This window comes from Accipiter gentilis, chromosome 14, assembly GCF_929443795.1.
Source record: "Accipiter gentilis chromosome 14, bAccGen1.1, whole genome shotgun sequence".
NCBI classification, from domain to species: Eukaryota; Metazoa; Chordata; class Aves; order Accipitriformes; family Accipitridae; genus Astur; species Astur gentilis.
The window spans coordinates 33,842,594-33,860,377 of NC_064893.1; the positions used below are offsets into that span (position 1 = coordinate 33,842,594).

Consider the following 17,784-nt stretch of genomic DNA (forward strand, 5'->3'; position numbering starts at 1 on the left):
GGGATCCTGTGGCTTCCTTCCCAGAACCTGAGACCTCAGAGCCACGGTCCAAGGCCACCGGCTTCCACCCTCTCCTGTGCTGCTGATTCATCACTGCTGGTTAGTTAAAAAAGGGTAATCAGCAAATTACTGAAATATAAGTAAAATAAACAAGGTGGGCAGGAGAACTGTGAGTGTAGCAGGGCCCCAGAGGCCTTAAATGCGTGCTGTGCTGGGCCGTTCCCATCGCCTGCGCTCATCGCCTGTGCAGGGCTTCGTCCTGCCGAGCACCCGTGGAGCGGGGGAGCAAAATGCCCCGGCGCTGCCGTGGGGGCTCCCAGCCTGCGCCGGACCCGCAGCCCTGCCCATGGCTGGTCCCCTTTAGAGGCCAGAGGGGCCCTGCAGCTTTCGCAAGGCGGCAGTCCTGAGCCCCATCAGGCAGCAACTGGGTTTGGTGTTGGTCTGGTCGGTCCCCCCCTGCCTTGTGGGAGGGGGTCACCGGACCCCAGGACCAAGCGGGCGGGCTCCACGGCTGCTCCCTGCCTGCGTGGTCTTCAGAGGTGCCCGCAGGGCTGGTGGCTCTTGCCTGGGTGCTCTCAGCCCTGCTTCTCCCCCGGCAGCACAGCAGCTCCCTCGGTCCCCAGTGTTCCCACAGCCCGGCAGCTGCCTTCCTCCCCTCCCACAGCACCCGTGCCTGCAGAAGAAGTTTTAAAAGGCCCCAAGGGTCGTGCAGCCCCGGTAGCTCCCCGGCTAATGGCCAGGCTGTTTGCCATTCCCTGAGCTGCCTGGGTTTTGTCCATATGCCTGTGTTGACAACTGAGCCACTCTGAATTAATTTGGCAGCAAGCGTTAGAACAGTTGTCAAATGTTTTACTGAAATCTGAGCATGTTGCATCTACCACTCTTCCTTCTGCTTCTTGTAGTTTACAATTAAATACAACGAGTTTTGCCCATATTTCACCTTCTACAAACCCCCGCTTCTTATTCCTGAGCCGTTCCATCACTGACAGCCAGCAGGTTCCTGGCGCCGCATTGTCCCCTTTGCGTGCCGGACAGACAGGCAGGTTCGCCGTCATTGTCACAATTGCTGCTCTTCCCATTTTAGCAGGCAGCTGCTGTGCCCGTCTCACTGTCGGGGAACAAAGCGCTGCCCACCCGTGCTGTGCTGTGCTGGCTGATAGTCCGGCACAGCAGCTGTGCCTCAAGGAGTCTGCGGCTCCAGCCCTGACCTGCCCCACTCCCCTCCTGGCCCCTGCCTTACCCCTGTGGGGCGCAGGAGACAGCATCCATGGACCTGATCCGGCAGGTCACCGCGGAGGGGATGGCTCCGGGTGGCTGAGGGGATGACAGCAGCAAGGCTGCCTGTGGACGTCCCTTCCCAAAGCCACCACAGGTGACAAAGTCTCAGTGCTGTCCCATGCAGCCCACGGGAGCCAGGGCAGACCTGGTCCCTGAGCCCCTCTCACGTGCCTGAACGCACTGTGCTCCTGCTGCTGGCAGGTGGGGAAAGCTTGGTAGAACAAAAGTTGGTCAAAGCCAGAGGCAAAGGCTGAGATGGGACGAGGTTGAAGGGATGGGAATGAGTTTACAGCAAAGCAAGTCATGAAACACAACAAGAACCCCATGGTGTTTGGAGCTCTCGCACCCATTTCCTACAGCCCTGGAGCTGCCGGGCTCTCCACCATGCTCTCTGGCAGATGGGACAGTCTGGGCTGTTTTCCCTCCAGTTGAATACAAAGGCAATTTTGGATGCCTCTGCCAGAGGCTGACTCGTTTCTTCAAACCCTTCCTGGATTTCCCACCTTGAGGGCTTCCCAGCAGACAGGAGCATGGTTTCCTCTCCATTCCATGGTGCTGGGGTTGCGCCGTGTAGCAGGGGCTCCACACAGGGGTCTGCAAGGCAGTGGAACCCCTCCTGGCATCAGCAGGGCTGTGTCTGGCAGGGAGGCTGCCCGGCTGCCGCGGCACAGGCTGTGCCACCGTGCCTGCCGCCGGCCCCGGTGCCTGGAAGAGCGGAGCACTGGGTGGGAGATTCCTGCTCCAGCATCCCTGTGGGACCCAAACAGACGGGGGTTCCCGAGGTGCGAAGGGGCCGGGGAAGGCGTGGAGGAGGGATGTTCCAGCCCGATGTGGGGAGGTGACTGTGCTGCTCACCTGGGTGCCTGGAGCCGGAATGACAGCCAGGGGGATCCATCATGTGCGGTTTGCAGCTGGGATCGGTGCTGCCGAGTGATGAAACTGCAGTGCTGGTTTCAGTGCCTGCAGCGTGGAGGTGATCCGCCTGGCTGACACCGGCTGCGTCATCCTTGCCCAGACAAGAGGCTGTGGAGAGCAGCAGCGCTGGGGCTGGGAAGGCAGCGGGGCTGGGGACCAGGACACCGCCTCCTGCCTGGGGAAACAGGAGCGAAGGATTCGCAAGAAGCTGGTGTCGAGGGGGTGGGGAGTTCCCCAGGTGAGGCAAGGGACAGGCAGGGTCTGGCAGGAACAGGCAGGGAGACGAGCAGGTATATCCACAGAGCTTCGGGCAGTCAGGGAAGGCATGCGGGGCTGGGGACCGGCAGTGCCGGGAGCGCTGCAAGGCCGTGACCCACGGTGCGGTTTGCCAAGAAGGGTCCTGGGTCCAGCTGGAGGATGCGATCCCAGCCCACGCGCGGCCTGGCGTCGGGGCAGCAGATACAGGAAGCATGTGCAGGAATGTTGTTTCTGTCTGGAGACCTTGAGCAGGAGCAACGGGGCTTCCAAGACTCTGACGCAGAGCTGCTCCCTGTGCCTTTGGTCCCGCTCCTGTGCCAAGCGTCCCCATGCTCAGGACACCATGCCGTACAGCAGGCCGGTGCTGGCCGGGGCAGCTGGCGCACAGGTGGCAGCTCTGCCTGGCTCTGCCGTGGCAGCCATGGCACTGGCGCTTCCTGTGGCAGCTGCCAGGTCCGAGCGCCTCCCTGCCCTCCACATGGGCCATGCCTCCCCGTGGCAGCCGGAGCTGTGCTCTCTCCGACCCGGCGCTGTCTCACCCGCACAAGATGCTGACTCCCTCTGGCCCTGCTTCCCCTTGCCACCGCACTCCTGCCTGGTCCCTCACACCAAGCGGGCGTCCGATGCCGTCCGCACGCCTGGGCCTGCCCTTTGCTCCTGCAGCCCCCCTGTCCCTTGCCCGGCTCTTTGGGTGCCCAGGTATGAGGCAGCGACTGTGGCAGCTGGGTGTCCCCTTGCCATCCTGCTCCTCAGGTCTCCCACCACCTTTGCCACCCCGGTGCACCCCATGGCTGCGGCTGTTGGACCTCCCCCCTGGCCGGCTACTGCTGTCCTCCCTCCCTGGCTGGCTCCCACCCCGCTCACCTGCACTGGGGGAACAGAGCTAGGGAGGGTCTCAGCCCAGCTCTGGGGTTCCCTGGCTCCATCCAGTCCCCCCAAACCTTGCTGCTGGCCTGGCTGGCACCTCCCAGCTGGAGACCTGTAGCCTCGCAGAGGTGCTGCCACGTTCCGTCAGCCTCTGCCCCGGGCAGGGCTGCTGCATCCCCGCCAGCAGGGATCTAGGCAGGCGTCCGGCCCCAGCCAGGGTCCCAGACCAGTTTCCCACGGGGGTCTCCCCGCAGTGCCTGCCTATGTGAGGGTGGCCATGAGTAAGGGCGTGGGAAGGGGCTGCGGTGGCTCTTCCTTCCCCTTTCGGCAGCAGCGGTGGTGACAGGCAGCCTCGTGGCTCGGGCAGCCGGCGGAGACAGAGGATGTCCGCATGGTTTTTTCCATATCATTTGTCCTTACAGGGGCTCTGGGTGTAAACAGTGTCCCTGGGCAGACATGGGCTGGGCACAGCGCCCGGATGTTCCCAGGGTCCCTGGCAGCCAAAAAGCCTCTCCTGCCTGCTGCACTGCCCGTGCTCACCGCTGCCCTCCTCTCCCACCAACTGCAGCGGCTGCCCCAAGCATCCCTCCGCCATGTGCCCATGCCAAGGAGCCCATGCCATGCCCCAGCTCCCTGGCCTGACCCTGCAGCTGAGCTGGCCAGGGCTGCCCTGCACAGGACCGGGGCTACCCACCGGGTTCATGCCAGCAGCACTGAGCCCATCCCCGTGGAGTTCCCCTGCCCAGCTCTGAGGTTGCTGGCGCTGCCAGACACGGGGGTTTCCCTGCCGCCCCGGCCCTGCCCCTGCTCCCTGCAGAGCCTCCAGAGAGTCACCAAAAAATCCCCCAGGCTGGTGCCAGGAGGAAGCTGGCGAGCGGGGCTGTGAGTCAGTGGGAGAGGCCGGGCCGGGGGGCAGAGCTGCGGCCAGCAGACCCCCACTTGGGTCTCTGGCCACCCAGCTCAAGGATGCTCAGGGCCATTGGCATGAGCACCCTGGAGCCGGTGCACCCTGGAGCCAGATGGGGCCAGACAGGCATGGATTTGCTGGGACAGCTGCGCGGCGTGCGGGGCCTTGGCTCTCGGCTCCTGCCATCGCTTGCCCTGAGCCCCCTCTCTCCTCCAAGCCCCATCCCTGCCAGTGCTGCTCTGCTCTGCTCTGCTGGGCCATGGCTCTGCCCTGAGGGGTGCTGCAGGTGGCACGGATCTGTGCAGTGTGGGCAGTGCCGTGGCGGTGTGCCCAAGCTGTGGGAGCTGCAGCTCCTGCATGAAGCAGAAACGAGGGATGGGAATAGCATGGGAAAGGCCCAGGGATCTGCCACAGCACCAGGGAGACCAGAGCTCGATCTGGCCCCCCTGGCTGCACCCCAGCACCGGTGCCAGACGTGCTCTTCCCTGGGCTGTTCGAGGGGTGCTTTTGCATTCAGCTCCCATACCGCTTCCATGTGCTCTGGGCTGAGGTCCTGGCAGCCTGGAGAGCAGAGAGCATGGAGCGGTGCCTTGCTCCCCACACACCCCAAGGAGCCATCAGCTGCGACGGGGGCCTCAGGGTGCCTCAGCAGAGCCCTGTCCTCGTCCCAGCTGCCGGCTAGGCAGGCAGCATTGGGAGCCGCTGCCTCCTGCCTTGCAAAGAGCTGTGCCATGCACAGGGGTGAGGGGTGGCAGGCTGGACCCTGCAGGGAGGGGCGGTGGTGGGGGGTGGCTGGGTTGTGGGGGTCCCAGGTCTTCGTCCCACCGGGAGAGGGCTGCACATGGGCACCGTGGGCTGGACGTGTGTCTCACCAAGTCGCAAGGACGGCAGCTGCTTGTGGAGCAACTTCCTCTGCCGAGGAACCAGAGCTGCTCTTGCAGGGCTGCGGCGGGGAGTGAGGCAACCCCACGATTTCTCAGCACCGCTTCCTCCCGGCGGCGCTCGCGCTGCCTGTGAGGTCCCCACACCCGGCCGACCGTGGCCCTGGGGCTGCATCGTGCTGGCATCAGCAGCTCCCCTGCATGCAGCTGGGTCGGGAGCAGGGCTGCGGGACCCCGGCTGGGTGGGGAGAGGGTCCGGAGAAGAGCCCGTGCCTGGGATGAACCCCTTCAGTGAGCTCATCTGCCCCACATGGGCAATGCTCCCCCAGGGATGAGCCATCCCTTGGGCATCGCAGCTCCTCTGCAAAGGCACAGGGGAGCTTGACCTCTCTCCTCTTGCCATCCCCCAGCCTTGCTGGATGCCAGCATAACCTGTTTGTCCTCTGGCCAGGCCAGGAGCCGTTTGTTCGGCTCAGCCAGAGCCGGGGTGATGCAGGGAGTGGGTGGCTGCAGAAGCACAGCCTGGAGCCTTCAGGAGCTGGCAGCACAGGGCACCAGCAGGGATGGGGTGGCCTGGGAAGATTGTCCTCCCGAAGCCGGCTGAGGGCTCAGTAGGGACCTGTGAGCTGGGCGTTAGTGAGACCTGGGGAAGGGGAACCTATCCTGGGACCTGTGTCTCGGGCAGTGTCTCCAGGCTGCACTGGCCCTCCTGCCTCCCCCGCTGACGCTGCACCTCTCTCTCCACTCTGCCATCTGTTTTCGCCTCGCTCCTCATCCCTGTTTGCTTTCCCCTTCCCCACTCCCGTTCCCACAAGCGTCGGCACTTTGGGAGAAGCAGGAAAACACCATCCCATGGCGAGGTTTGTGCTGGGCCAGGCAGGAACCTGAGTCAGCAGCGCCCTGTGGAGCAGCTGGCAGCAAGGATGGGGCACCCCTGTGTCCCGTGGCGCCAGCTGGAGCATCCCCGGGCACGGAGCTGCTCCTGGGCAGGCACTGCCCCTGGTGCCGCAGGGCTCTGCTGGGTGGCTGCCGGTGAGTGGGCTTAGAGGCACCAGTGGGGTGATGAGCCACAGGGACCTCCTTTGCCGGGAACACTCTGCCCCACCGGGGTGATGCAGCTGCGGTGGCGGACATGGGGACAGATGCTGTGTCCCAGTGAGGGTCCAAGCGCTGGCATCTGGCTCCCAGGCAGGCGGGCTGCAGGCGCCAGGGGTCTGGGCAGGGGATCTCCTGCCGGCTCTGCCCGCACAGCCCCGATGCCCACCCAAGCCCCTGCGGGTCCAGCTCTGGTGGCACCAGCCCTTGGCTGGCCGAACTCAGCATCAGCTGGTGTGGGACACAGCTGCAGGGTTCTGAGCACCCAGCCGGCCCCCCCAACCTCGGCAACCCCCTGCTATCCCCACTGCCACCATGACCTTGGGGCCAGCAGGGCAATGCCCACTGTAGGGCAGCCCCAGGACAGCCGTGCCACGCCGTGCCCTGGTGCAGCCGCCCGGCCGCTCTCCCTCGCACCCGCCCTCACGCCTTGCGTGGCTGCGGGACAGAGCTTGTTTAGTAAACAAGGTGATGAAACAGTTAAGGCAGGGAACGGAGGAGCCTGAGTGTGCGTTTCGTCACCGTGGGAAGGGAGCGTGAGTCGGCGGCTGAGGGGTCTGAGGGTGACTCACTGCCCTCCCCGCCACATAAATAGGGAGCAGGAGCCCGGCGGCACCCAGAGCAGAGCTGCAGGGACCCGGCACTGCCACCGCCGCACCATGGCACTCGTCCTCCTGGCCCCACTCGCTGTGGGGCTGCTGGCCCTCTCCTGCTGCGCGGCCCCCCTCCAGAACAAGCCGCAGGCGGTTGTCACCTTCCCGGGGGAGCTGGTCAGCAGCACCCTGTCGGACCTGGAGCTGGCGGAGGTGAGGGGAGCGCGGCCCCACGGCCCCCTCCCGGCACCCAAGACCCTGAGGGGCTCCCGGGATGGCAGCGTGGGGCTGCAGGCTGAGCTCAGGGGCTGCCCGTCTCCCTGCGCCCCAGGAGGTGCCCGGGCTGGGATCGGGCACCAGGGGTGTGCAGTGGCCAGGACTGCCTGAGCCCCATCCTGCCTCGCTCAGCCCCTCCGCCTGCCTTTCCTCCCCAGAGCTACCTGCTGCGTTTCGGCTACACCACGGAGGCGGAGGCAAGGACAGGCAGCAAGCACGTGTCCCTGACCAAGGCGCTGCGCAAGATGCAGAAGCAGCTGGGCCTGGAGGAGACGGGGGAGCTGGACGCCGGCACGCTAGAGGCCATGCGAGCCCCCCGCTGTGGCGTCCCCGATGTGGGAACCTTCCTCACCTTTGAGGGGGACCTCAAGTGGGACCACATGGACCTGACGTACCGGTGAGTCTGCCTCAGGAGATGGAGCCTCGTGCCCACAGGATGACGGTCCCTGGGGGATGGAGACGGGCGCAAGAGTTCAGGCGGGGTGCCAGCCTCAGCTCAGCCCGCAGCCGGGCCTCGGCACTGCCGGCACAGCTGGGTCTCGGCACAGCCAGGGCCAAGCCGGCACAGCGGCAGCATCTGCTCCCCAGCGCCTGGGAGAGCATCTGAGCCCCGGCCTGAGGGTGGTGGCCGGCTGCTCTGCCCGGCCATGCCAGCGCTGCTGTCCCCTCCCGGAGACACTCCTGGAGCAGGGTCACTCCTGCGTCATGAGCTGGGACCTGGCAGTGCTGACCCCCCACTTCCCCCCCGCAGGGTGATGAACTACTCCCCTGACCTGGACCGTGAAGTGATTGATGATGCTTTCAAGCGGGCTTTCAAAGTGTGGAGCGATGTAACCCCCCTCACCTTCACCCAGATATACAGCGGCGAGGCAGACATCATGATCATGTTCGGCAGCGGAGGTGATGTCCCATGGGCAGGCAGGGAGCTGGGAGCCAGCTCAGTTGTGGCGAGAGGGCTGGTGACATGCCCTGCCCATGGGATCATCACCCTGCCTCTGCCTGAGTCGTCTTTGGGGTCCCTACGCCCCTGCATGTGCCAACAGACACGTGCGTGTGCGGGCATGCAGAGGGTGTGCAGGTCTTGCATGCTCGGGGGTCTGTGTGTGCACTGGGGGCACGGGGGCTTCTCTGGTGGGGCTGGCTCTGAGAGTGCTTGTCCCTGCAGAGCATGGGGATGGGTATCCCTTCGATGGCAAGGACGGGCTCTTGGCCCATGCCTTTCCCCCGGGCCGGGGCATCCAGGGCGATGCCCACTTTGACGACGACGAGCTCTGGACACTGGGAACCGGCATAGGTAAGGGCAGGGCCAGGCGGGTTGGGGGAGGCTGACGGCAGCCACCCCAGCCCTGTCACTGAGCCGCCCCTCTCCTGAGCAGTGGTGAAGACCCGCCATGGGAATGCCAACGGGGCCAACTGCCACTTCCCCTTCATCTTCGAGGGCCGCTCCTACTCCCGGTGCATCACGGAGGGGCGTACAGACGGGCTGCCCTGGTGTGCCACCACCGCCAGCTACGACCGGGACAAGAAATACGGCTTCTGCCCCAGCGAACGTGAGTAGTGGTGGCTGTGACTACAGCCCCTGCCCGGCCTCGTGGGTGCCCGGGGCCATCCTCACCCCTCCTTGCCCCACAGTCCTCTTCACCAACGGTGGAAACAGCGACGGGTCCCCCTGCGTCTTCCCCTTCATCTTTGAGGGCACCTCCTACGATGCCTGCACCACAGACGGGCGCTCTGACGGCTACCGCTGGTGTGCCACCACCGCCAACTTCGACCAAGATAAGAAGTATGGCTTCTGCCCCAACCGAGGTGCGAGTGGGGATGGGGTGCACGGGGTGGCCGGTCCCCAGCCACAGTGCACGGGGTGGGTGCCCGAGGGGTCTTGGGCTGTCCTGGGGTCCGGCTGGCGTGGCCAGGGGCTAGGGCCAGCCCCACTGACACTGCACTGCAGACACAGCGGTGATCGGCGGCAACTCCCAGGGGGACCCGTGCGTCTTCCCCTTCACCTTCCTGGGGCAGTCCTACAGCACCTGCACCAGCCAGGGCCGGCAGGACAGCAAGCTCTGGTGTGCCACCACCAGCAACTACGACACTGACAAGAAGTGGGGCTTCTGCCCGGACAGAGGTATCAGCCCCCTTGCCCGCACCCTCTGGCCCCACGCTGTGCCGCCACACTGGCACGCTCCCCGCAGGGGTAGCAGTCCCCAGCTGGTGTGTCCCATCCCACTGGGCGCTGAGGCCAGTGCTTTCCCCCAGGTTACAGCATCTTCCTGGTGGCTGCCCATGAGTTCGGGCACTCGCTGGGGCTGGACCACTCCAGCGTGCGCGAGGCCCTGATGTACCCCATGTACAGCTACATCCAGGACTTCCAGCTGCACCCGGATGATGTCCGGGGCATCCAGTACCTCTACGGTGAGCAGCCATGCTGTGGCCAAGCATGCCAGGGGTCCTGTGGTGCTCGGCTGGCTCCCAGCCTCACAGTCTCCCTTGCTCAGGTCGTGGCTCTGGCCCCAAGCCCACCGCCCCTGCACCCGTGCCCACCAAGGAGCCTGAGCCCATGCCCACGGAGGCTGGCAGCACCTCCACCACCGAGGAGGAGGAGCTGACGCCAGAGCCCACAGCCGAGCCCATTCCCGTGGACCCCAGCCGGGACGCCTGTGTGGAGAAGAACTTCGATGCTATCACAGAGATCAATGGGGAGCTGCATTTCTTCAAGGATGGGTGAGCAGCAGTGCCCAGCACCTCCTGCCCTGGCAAGTGCCAGGGTGATGAGGGGATGTGGGGGGGGACAGGGCTGTGCTGGGGGTGTAGGGGGACATGGGGCTGTGCCAGGCTGAGGTTATCAGGATGGCTGACCTTTCCCACCAGGAAATACTGGACCCTCTCATCCTTCTGGAAGTCTGGCATCCAGGGTGCCTTCTCCATCACAGACACCTGGCCCGGCCTCCCGGCTGTCATCGATGCTGCATTCCAGGATGTGCTCACCAAGAGGGTCTTCTTCTTCGCCGGTGAGCTCTGCCCCTGCTGCTGTTGGGGCCCTGGTGTCAGCTGCGGCATGAGGAGCCTGGCACTGCCCTGGCAGCCTTGGGGCCAGCTGATGCCCATGCTCTCTCCTGCCTGCAGGTCGGCAGTTCTGGGTATTTTCTGGCAAGAGCATGCTGGGTCCCCGGGGGATCGAGAAGCTGGGCATCGGGAAGGAAGCCGGCCGCATCTCGGGGGCCCTGCAGCGGGGCCGTGGCAAAGTGCTGCTCTTCAGTGGGGAGAGCTACTGGAGGTGAGCGGGTGGGACAGCCACGCCGGTGCCTGCCAGCTCCCCCTGCGAGGGGCTGGGACGCAGGAGTCCTGGCAGCCCTCAGCATGGCTCTGCTCTCCCCGCAGGCTGGATGTGAAGGTCCAGAGGGTGGACAAGGGTTACCCCCGCGCCACCGACGATGTCTTCACCGGTGTCCCCCTCGATGCACGCAACGTCTTCCTCTACCAAGGTGAGTGGGGACCTGGCGGGCGGGGGCTGTGTGGTCACCACCGGGCTACCGTGAGCCTCCCACGGGCAGAGGCTGCCCCTCCGCGCCTGGCACGGGGCAGGGGCTGCACCGTGGGGAGCAGCCCTGAGGCAGGGCATGCCATCAGCCCCAGCGGGTCTCTGTGGTGGGGCTGCCGAGCCCCGGCAAGGGCCATCTGCGGGGGCCGGATCCCCATGTGACTGCGCCACTTGGGCAGCTGTCAGGATGGCTTCTTGCACGGCCGGCCTCCCACTGACTCTCCATTCCTTTCTGCTCCCTCCTCGCCCAGACAAGTACCACTTCTGCCAGGGCAGCTTCTACTGGAGAATGACGCCGCGCTACCAGGTGGACCGGGTGGGCTACGTCAAGTACGACATCCTGCAGTGCCCCCAGCACTGAGGGTCCAATCAGCCGGCCGGCTCTGGCCGGCACGCTGCTCCCTGCCCGTGACTCCCAACTCCCAGGCTTCTGTCTCGCAGCCTGACTCCCCAGGGCACCAGGGGCTGTGCAGCCTCGTGGCCGTGGGGCAGCCCTCACCGAGGTGGGGGCTTTGCTGTCTTCCCAGCAGAAAGGGGCAGGGAAACCGGGGGTTGCCCCTCAGGAGCTGCCCAGCCCGGGGAGCCCCGGCTGGGGAGCAGGACTCTCATCGCAGCCGGCACCGTGCCACCCCTGCCAGCGCCGGCTCCGCTGCGCAGCGGAATTTGCCCGGTGCAAACCACACACGGATTTGTAACGACTTTGTCTTTTTCCTGAGCCAGCCGTGCCAGGTCGGGCTGGGCTTTGCTGGCAGCTGGCACCCGGGGACTCGGCTGGGGGGGGGGGGAGCGGGGGTCTGCCTTGCTCCCGCCCGCTGCCCGCTCTGCCAACCTCCATCTGCCCGTTTTTAATAAAGACAATCCTTTGGACACAGCCTCCGAGTGCTCTGCCGGGCCTGGGGCATCGCTCTCCCCCGGGCTGAGGGGTGCCGGCATCGGTGGGGAAGGGGGCGCTGGGCGGGGGGGCTGCAGCCAAGCCGCCTCTTCTGCTGAGGGCTCCGGGATCCCTAAGGGACACTGGGTCCCACCGGGGAGGATGTCCCTCGGCCCCAATATCCCCTGCCACCAGCCCCACGCCACGCGCAGCCCCCTGTGCCCTCCACCCTCCAGAGCCCCTCCTGCCGCCCCAGGCCCTGGCTCCCCCGTACCCTGCCAGCCCCTGGCCCTCCCCTGCGTCTCCGGCTCTCCACCGGCGGTGAGGGACGGGCGTTTGTCACAGGCTGGGACACGGCGTGTGGCCGGGCCCCCCGCTGCTGCGGCCTGATCACCCGCCCCCCCCCCCCCCGAGCCGCCCTGCCCCGGCCCGCCCCAGCCTGTCCCAGCGCGGCCCGCGGAGCCCAGCGGCGGGGCCGGGGCCGTATCCGGGGGCTGCCCGGGGCCGTGGCAGGGTGGGGCGGCCGCAGCCCCGGGGCTATAATTAGCTGTAATTAGCGGCCGCGGCTCCGTGCAGGGCGGGGGCAGAGCGCAGCCCCGGCCCGGCCCGCCGGGGTCCGGCCCCAGCACCCCCCGTGCAGCGGCGGCGGCTGCGGGGCGGAGCGTCCCGTCGAGCCGGGCCGAGCTTAGCGCTAGCCGAACCGAGCTTTGCCAAGTCGAACCGAGCCGGGCCGGCCCGGCCGGTCAAGCCGAGCCGTGCCAGCCGTGCCGCTCGGAGGCGAGCGGTGCCAGCCCTGCAGCCGCGGGGGCGGCGCGGCGGGCGGTGCCGCGGGCACTAGGACCCCGGTCAGCGCCCGGCGGGGCCGCGCTCGGCGGCCGCCGGGGCCCGGAGCCACTTGTGGAGGCGGCGGGGCCATGAGCCGGCGGTTCACCGTCACCGCGCTGCCCCGCCACGGCCCCCCGGCCGCCCGCGGGCCCGACCGCGGCGCGGGGGGCGGCCGCCTGCCCGGCCGCGACGGCAGAGGTGAGCGCCCGGGCACGGCCGGCGGGGCGGGCGCCGGGGGCGGGGGGGACACGGGACGGGGACACGACACTGCGTGGGGCAGAGCTAGTGGGGCAGGGTCCGCGGGGAGGGGTCTGTGGGGCAGAGCCGGTGGAGCAGGGTCCGCGGGGCAGGGCAGGGTCCGGGGGGGGGGGGGGGGGGCAGGGTTCCCAGGGCAGGGTCCGCGGGGGGGGGTCCCCGGCGCAGGGCAGGGCCGCCGGGGCACGGCAGGGGGGTGCGGGGTCGGCCCGGGCTGGCGATCGGTGGGCCCGGCCCCTCGGAGGCGGCGGGGACCCCCGGAGCGGGGCTGCTGCGGGGCTGCGGGACGCAGGGGCCGGGGGGTGCCGAGCGGGGAGCGGGGCTCGGCCACCCGGGCAGGACCCCTCATCCCAGGGCTCTGCCCCAGGGCTGCCCCCGCTCCTTGTCCCCATCCGGGGGGTCTGTCGGAGCGAGGCCCCGCCGCTGCGGGACCGGCAGCGGGATGGAGCCAGGATCACGGCTGGCACGCGGAGGGATGGCTGCGGGGTGCGAGGCTGCAGGCCGCTCCTCGGGGAGCTGCGGAGGAGGCTGGGCTGCAGGGCTGCGGCTGGGCCGGCGCGAGGCCATGGAGAAGGCAAGCGGCAGCCAGCCCTCGGTGGTGGCAGCCCACTGGGCCCTGGTGGGTGCGGGCGCTGGGTCTGGCAGGCCGTCGCCTTGCGGTGCCCGGGGGATGTGGTGGCAGGGCTGTGGTGTCACCGGAGCTGTATCGATCCCAGAAACCCGGCCGACAGCAGCACCGCGCTGCGTGGAGCTGTGACCTTGCACCCTCGGCGAAGGGCGCTGGTGGGAGGCAGCGAGCAGCTGGACGGGTGCTGCGACACCCAGGCTGGGCTGTGCCCCTGCCAGTGGGCTCCAGCTCCCGGACTGTCCTGCCCCGCATCCCTGCCGCAGTGGGGTGGCGCAGGGCTGGACCTGGTGGTGGGTGGGTGCAGGGCCACTTGTCACCCTACGGTATCCCGGGGCGGCTGGGCCTGGCCCATGGGCTGCATCAGGGGCAGAGCAGACAGTGCTGAGCCGCAGCATGCGGCCCTCTCAGAAGGGCTTATCGGCTCGGCGGCTGACCTGCTCGCGGGGGGCCGGGTGAGGAGCAGGCCCGGCCGGGGGGGAGCAGGGGGGAGCATGCTGCAGGGGCCGCGGCAGGGGAGGTGCGGGGATGGCGGGCGTCCCTCCCTGGCTGAGCTGTGACCTTGTGCCCTCACAGAGGACAGCCAGCGGCCCGGCCCTGCCGGCCGGCGCCCTGGGACCAACCCTGCACCGTGGCTCGGCTGCAGCCATGGCAGGGCATGTGCCGAGGGGTCGGGGCAGTGTGCCGGAGAGCCCCCAGTCTGCCCCGATGCGCACCCCACCTCGCTCGGTGGCCCCGGGGGCTGTGGGTGCAGCCACCGGGGGACGGATGGGGGGGGGGGTGCCGTGGGGCTGCGGACGGCAGAGCTGCCTGCGCGGCGGCGGGCAGGGAGCAGGTCCCGGGCCGATGCTCGGTGCCGCCTGGCCCTTTGCAGAGCCACGCGTGGGGCTGGCCGCGGTGCAGGGGGGACGGAGGCTCGGGGCCCTCGGGTCTGCACCCCCGGGCGGGAGCAGGTGGCGGGTCGGTGCCGGGGTGGCGGGAGGGGCCTCTGGCCCGGCGCTGGGAGACCACCCGCTCCCGGCGGGCCCTCGCTCCCGGCGGGCCCGGCCCCGGGGGCAGCCTGCTGCCGCGCTCCCAGCGCCGTACCGGGGCGCCGGGGCCGCCGAGCTGCCGCCCCGCCCGGCCGGCTCTGCCCGGGGAGGGCTTTCGGCCCCCTGCGGACCCCGGGCGGCGGCGGCGGCGGAGGGAAGGGACTGCCCGGTGGGGTGCGGGCGGGCGGCCGGTGCTGGGCGCGGGGCTCCGGGACGGCGGGGGAGGCGCGGGGCCCCGGCGCCGCCAGGGGGCGCTGCCGGGACGGACCGGCTTCCCACGGGGGGGATGCCCGGCCCCGCCCGGCCCCGCCCGGCCCCGCCCCGCCGCCGTCCGCCGGACCCGGCCGCCCCCAGCACCCGCGGCGTGGGGGGAGGCCGGTTCCTCCACGGGGCCGGGGGTCGTGTGGGCGTCCCACGGGACCCGGCCGTGGGGGGCTGGGCCGCCTGCCGGGAGGGGGCGGCTGCCCTGGCTCCGGGGGGCACCGGGGCATCCCTGGAGCGGAGCCCCCCCCCCCCCCCTCCGTGTCCCGAGGCAGCCGGGCTCGGCGGCAGTCGCCATGGAAACCAGCCGGTTAAGGAGCCTCTCTCGTTGCCACGGAAACCGGGCCCGCCGTCATCCCCGCCGGAGGCTCCTGGTGCTGGGGGGGCTCAGCCGCTCTCCCAGACCCGCCGGGGGAGGGCGGGACCGCGGGCAGGGCTGTGTGGGGCCGGGGGTGGGCACCGGGGGCGGGTGGGCTTGGGCGGCAGCAGGGACCCCTGCTGCCCTCAGGGACGCCCCAGTGCCGGGGGCTGGGGTGCGAGGGCACGGCACGGCCCCTCACGGGGTGCTGGGGCTGAGCCCCCGCAGCACCCCGCTCAAGGCGCTGGGTGCAGAGGGGTGCGTGGGAGGGGCAGGCTCTGTGGGGGGCTGCGTGGGCAGGGGGCCCAGCCTCCCCTGCCCACACCCCCCCTGCTGCCGTGTCCCCCTGGCTCCCCTAGCCTGGAGCCGTGCAAGGTGGGTTTGTGGGAGATGGCGTGCTCTTGGGAGGTGTTGTTAAAAGTGCCAGGGGTCTGCGCTGTGGAGGGGTCACACGGCATGGGGGGCTGGGGTAGCCAAAGCCCAAGCTGCTGCCTGCAGCACCTTCCTGAGGCCTCTCCACGCCGCCGAACCCACTGCAGGGTGCTCCAGCAGGGTGCCAGGGTCTGGGGGTTCTTGCACAGGCTGTGGGGCCAGGCAGGAGGTGCCGTGTGGGATGCAGGACTCCCCAGTGCCTCGGTCAGCTGCGCTCCTGTGCCTGACCCTTTCAGGAGGAGCCGGCAATGGCTGTGCAGCCGCTCCTTGGCCAGCACCGTGCCCTCCAGCCCTCGCTCAGCTGCGACAGCCCGGCATCCCCAGGGCAGTGCAGCCAGCACGGGGCTGCTCGGCAGGGGGGTCCTTGGCTGTGCTGCCCAGCAGCAGGGCCCGGTGGGAGGAGGTCGCTTCCGCGGCTGATCCCTGTGCTGGGCTGCCCGGCCGCCCGCTGCCACGGCCCCGCTGCCGGCAAGACATCTGGGCAGGGCAGCTGGCATGACGCACCAGCTGCACGCGGCGTGGGGCTCTCATGACACAGGAGCTCACGTCCTCCTGCCCTGTCCCACTGCCACCCTTCTGCTCTTGGCCTTGGGCAGCTGCACTGGCTCCCAGTTCCCTGTGGCTCTGCTCCCAGCCCCATGGGACACCATCCCTCCCTCCACATCCTGTCCCGCCACTGGAACTGGGTGGCAGGTCCCAGCTGGCACCCGTGTCACCTCCAGGCTCAGTTTTTGCCCTGGTGCTGGTGGCAAGGCCCTGAGCTGTCTGGACAGGGATGAGCAAAAACCCTCCATCCCACCGAGGTGCTGCAAGATGTGCTGCCCCGGGCTCGTGGGGCTGGCAGGACAGAGAGGTGCAGGGTGTGCTGTGATGCAAGCCTCCGGCACAGCCTTTAGCTCTGTGTGTGCATCGCTGCCCTCTTGTGCCCCGCTGTGCCTCTGGGCTCCCCCCCAACCCTCCCTCCGTCCTCTTGGGGTCTCTCCTGCCTCAGCTCCCAGGGACTGCCACACTGCCTGGCCTCATGCCCTCGAGGCCCCGGTGCTGCGAGGAGCACCCTGCCGAGCTGCGACGATGTGGTCTCCTGTCCAGGGAGGGTGTGAATTGGGCAGGCTGCCGACAGTGCCCAGGGATCGCTGCAGGCAGTGCAGCGTGCCGACTGCCATCTCTGTAGCACAGCTACTCTTGCCTCCCAGGCGGGCTGCTGCCAGGCTGTCTGCTCTGTGCCCTCAGGAGGTTTCCCAGCACCTTCGGCACATGTCTCGCTCCTGGGAGGTTTGACCGCTGCTGGTGACAGGACAGGCAAGGGCTGTGCGGCTGGCTGCTGGGACGCCTGCCTTGGGAAGGGCTGTGGGGACGGTTCCCCCCACCCGGGCTCTGTGCAATATGGCAGGTGCAGGGGGGTCTGGGACATGCTCAGGGGGCTCTGTGGGGTCTGCAGTGGCAGTTTGCAGGGATGTTCTCTGTTGTGGGCCAGCTCTGGCTCTTGGGGGTCTCACACATCTCAGCAGTCTCCATCCCAGGGCAGGTGCAGAAGCATTGTGGCAGGGTGGTCCAGCTGTGCTGTGCCAACCCCTTGACCTGGCAGAGGAGCTGCGCAGCTCTCCCTCATCATTCCTGGGCAGCCTCTTGCAGTTATGTGGGGCACTGATGCCATGCCTGGCCCCCTGTCAGGATCCTGCCTGCACCTAGGCTCGGGAGCCACTTGCAGCTGATCCTCCTGCTGCCATGCCCAGGGAAAGCCGTCTGCCTCCCTCCATCCCCAGCTCCTCCATGCATGCCCTTGCGCTGCCTGCGGCCCCAGTGCCAGACCCCTTTCCCGGCACCCTGGGCATTGCAGGGTGCCGGGAAAGGGGTCAGGCACTGGGCCTGCAGGCAGCACAAGGGCAGGGGTGCTGCCCAAGCCATGCCAAGCTTCTCTGCTCCCAGCATGCTGGGGCCATGTACCCCAGCCCCAGGGCATCCCGTTCACAGGCCAGGGTTAAGTCATTGCTGTGCTGCGGGACTGAGGCCCTATGGTCTGGCTCTGCCCCGGGGACACCATCAATGTGGCCCCCCCATGCAGGTGGGACCCTGCGCATGGGCTAAGCAAATGCAGGCGATAGCGTAGCCCCCTGCGCTGCTGGCAAATCCCAGCCCCTGAAATGGAGCCATAATCCAAGGATTAGGGGATTAGTGGTCTTTCACGTGCTCCCTCCCCCCATCTGTTTTAGCAGGAAAATCCCTCTTGTGCGGAGCCCACGCGCTGTGGCCTCCTGCGCAAAAACCACCCCCTCAGCGCTCAGCACTCGCTGTGGCTGGCTGGCCCCTGCGCAGCCCCCGGCCTGCTGCCCCTCTGCCTGGCCACAGCCTCCGCATGTGGGTGGGCCCTGCAAACACCCCAGGACCCGCCAGGGAGAGCGGCTCTGCCCGCTGCATCCTGCCTGCAGCCCTGGCTGTGCAGGCAGCGTGCGGGGGCCAGTGCTGTCCCTTGGGAGCGGGCCAGCCCCTTGCTCCAGCGCTGGCTCCCACTCAAGGCCGAGGG

The 17,784-nt window shown here is 68.5% G+C and overlaps 3 protein-coding genes across 12 annotated transcripts in view; 2 read left to right on the forward strand and 1 right to left on the reverse strand.

Annotated features, from left to right (window-relative positions):
* On the reverse strand, positions 1–3,669 carry LOC126045456 (uncharacterized). Of its 8 annotated transcripts, XM_049816636.1 has the most exons (4): positions 3,316–3,669; positions 2,571–2,763; positions 2,134–2,368; positions 833–1,872 (listed from the first exon to the last, which is right to left on the reverse strand). In XM_049816636.1, the coding sequence occupies exons 1-4, from the start codon at positions 3,375–3,377 to the stop codon at positions 1,580–1,582; spliced, it is 783 nt and encodes a 260-aa protein (XP_049672593.1). In that variant the 5' UTR covers positions 3,378–3,669; the 3' UTR covers positions 833–1,579. The 8 variants fall into 8 exon arrangements, 6 of the variants coding, with proteins under 6 accessions (XP_049672590.1, XP_049672589.1, XP_049672593.1 ...); XM_049816633.1 differs by adding an exon at positions 1–93 and having other exon boundaries at positions 1,782–1,872; positions 2,134–3,669; XM_049816632.1 differs by adding an exon at positions 1–96 and having other exon boundaries at positions 1,782–1,872; positions 2,134–3,669.
* A 3,129-nt stretch (positions 3,670–6,798) lies between these two features.
* Positions 6,799–11,472, forward strand: MMP9 (matrix metallopeptidase 9). The gene is made up of 13 exons (XM_049817041.1): positions 6,799–7,007; positions 7,229–7,467; positions 7,822–7,970; positions 8,236–8,364; positions 8,447–8,620; positions 8,703–8,876; positions 9,019–9,192; positions 9,324–9,479; positions 9,563–9,788; positions 9,936–10,075; positions 10,191–10,341; positions 10,446–10,549; positions 10,857–11,472. The coding sequence occupies exons 1-13, from the start codon at positions 6,861–6,863 to the stop codon at positions 10,964–10,966; spliced, it is 2,073 nt and encodes a 690-aa protein (XP_049672998.1). The 5' UTR covers positions 6,799–6,860; the 3' UTR covers positions 10,967–11,472.
* Positions 11,473–12,386: 914 nt separating this feature from the next.
* The window catches only part of SLC12A5 (solute carrier family 12 member 5), a 33,904-nt gene continuing 28,506 nt past the window's right edge, over positions 12,387–17,784 (forward strand). For all 3 annotated transcript variants that reach the window (XM_049816374.1, XM_049816375.1, XM_049816376.1), the window contains exon 1: positions 12,387–12,499. In XM_049816374.1, coding sequence (XP_049672331.1) covers positions 12,391–12,499 — 109 coding nt within the window. In that variant the 5' untranslated portion in view covers positions 12,387–12,390. The remainder of the gene's footprint in view (positions 12,500–17,784) is intronic.

Excerpts from the sequence above, each read along its gene's own strand:
- LOC126045456 (XM_049816631.1), bottom strand. The coding sequence starts at position 2,938 with ATGGCCCATGTGGAGGGCAGGGAGGCGCTCGGACCTGGCAGCTGCCAC. Across the intron at positions 1,873-2,133 it reads TTCCGGCTCCAGGCACCCAG|ACCCCTGTGTGGAGCCCCTG; the intron begins GTGAGCAGCACA and ends ACTGCCTTGCAG.
- MMP9 (XM_049817041.1), top strand. The coding sequence starts at position 6,861 with ATGGCACTCGTCCTCCTGGCCCCACTCGCTGTGGGGCTGCTGGCCCTC. Across the intron at positions 8,365-8,446 it reads GACACTGGGAACCGGCATAG|TGGTGAAGACCCGCCATGGG; the intron begins GTAAGGGCAGGG and ends TCTCCTGAGCAG. Across the intron at positions 8,877-9,018 it reads TGGCTTCTGCCCCAACCGAG|ACACAGCGGTGATCGGCGGC; the intron begins GTGCGAGTGGGG and ends ACTGCACTGCAG.